The 1,067-nt window shown below is 73.0% G+C and overlaps 1 protein-coding gene across 1 annotated transcript in view; it reads right to left on the bottom strand.

Moving 5' to 3' along the window:
• The window catches only part of HDLBP (high density lipoprotein binding protein), a 22,516-nt gene that overhangs the window by 17,816 nt on the left and 3,633 nt on the right, over nt 1–1,067 (bottom strand). Inside the window, exon 2 of the mRNA XM_012734772.1 lies at nt 120–361. Coding sequence (XP_012590226.1) covers nt 120–361 — 242 coding nt within the window. The remainder of the gene's footprint in view (nt 1–119; nt 362–1,067) is intronic.

Below are 1,067 nucleotides of genomic sequence, written 5' to 3'. Positions count from 1 at the left end.
CATCGGCTCCGCCGCAGGCGGTGCTCCCGCCCTGCCCCTCGGCCTCGGCGAGCCTCCTGTGTCCTCGGCAGCTGTCCTGGCGCTGCAGGAGGCCGACCAGCCCAAGGCACCAGCGGCACCCGAAGACGAGGCCGGCCAGCCCCTGCGAGTCCAGGGGCGAGAAACCAGCTCCCCGCGGGGAGCGCAGGCCGGCCCCTGGGCCGCCGGGGCCGCGGGCCAGCAGACCTCCGGGGAGCCGGTCCTTCTTCCACGCTGCACCTGCCCAGGGCTTCCGCCCCGCCCCAGTGGGGCTGCAGCCGGGCAGCGCATCCCGGCCCCCGCCCCCACCCCACAGGCGGTCACTCGCAGAGGCCCTGGGGCCCTGTCCAAACACGAGGCCGCATCATGTGCCGGCCACACTGACTGCTGCTCCCACTCACGAGGCGCCCTGGGCCGCCCGACCTGGACAGCCCAGAGCCCAGCTCAGGGCCTGGAGGGGCCGGCCCCTACCCACAGCCCGGGGGGACCAGGGCCACCTGCCTTATTGTGCCACACGGCACCCCCTCAGCAAAAGGCCCGGCACCCACTCTGACAACCTCCCTGACCCTGGAGTCCAGCCCCGGCTGTCCACCCCGCGGCTCGAGCGCACCCCAGGACCCAGCAGAGCTACACGGGAAGCACCTGCACAGGTGCCCGAGGCCAGCACAGCCTGCGGGGGGGCGGGGGGACTTGCCAGACTTGACCGCCCTGCCCACAGCCTCCCGGATGCCAGGCCTGGAGGGCCCAGCAGTCTGCCGGGCTGGGGCACAGCGCGGAGTGGCCACCCCCAAAACCAAACCCACAGAGCCTAGCGGAGACCGGCAGAGGAGACCCTGGAAGGGGAGCCCCGAGCCCCCAAGCACCTCGGCCAGCAGAAAGAAGCCTGGGAGCGGAAGGATAGACATGGGGTGCAGAGGCAGCTGGGCGGGCCCAGGGCCAGGAGAGAGGGGCAAAGCCAGGCCAGGAGGGAGGCGGCGCGGTGGCTTCTTGGAAGGTTTGGACACCGGGCAGTGGAGGGGGCCCTGAGCACCAGCAGCCTCGGGCGCGCT

This window comes from Condylura cristata, unplaced genomic scaffold (assembly GCF_000260355.1).
Source record: "Condylura cristata isolate star-nosed mole 26May11 unplaced genomic scaffold, ConCri1.0 scaffold00069, whole genome shotgun sequence".
Classification (NCBI taxonomy): Eukaryota; Metazoa; Chordata; class Mammalia; order Eulipotyphla; family Talpidae; genus Condylura; species Condylura cristata.
Note: the sequence above shows the minus strand (reverse complement) of the source record. Positions and strands in the feature narration are given on the sequence as shown.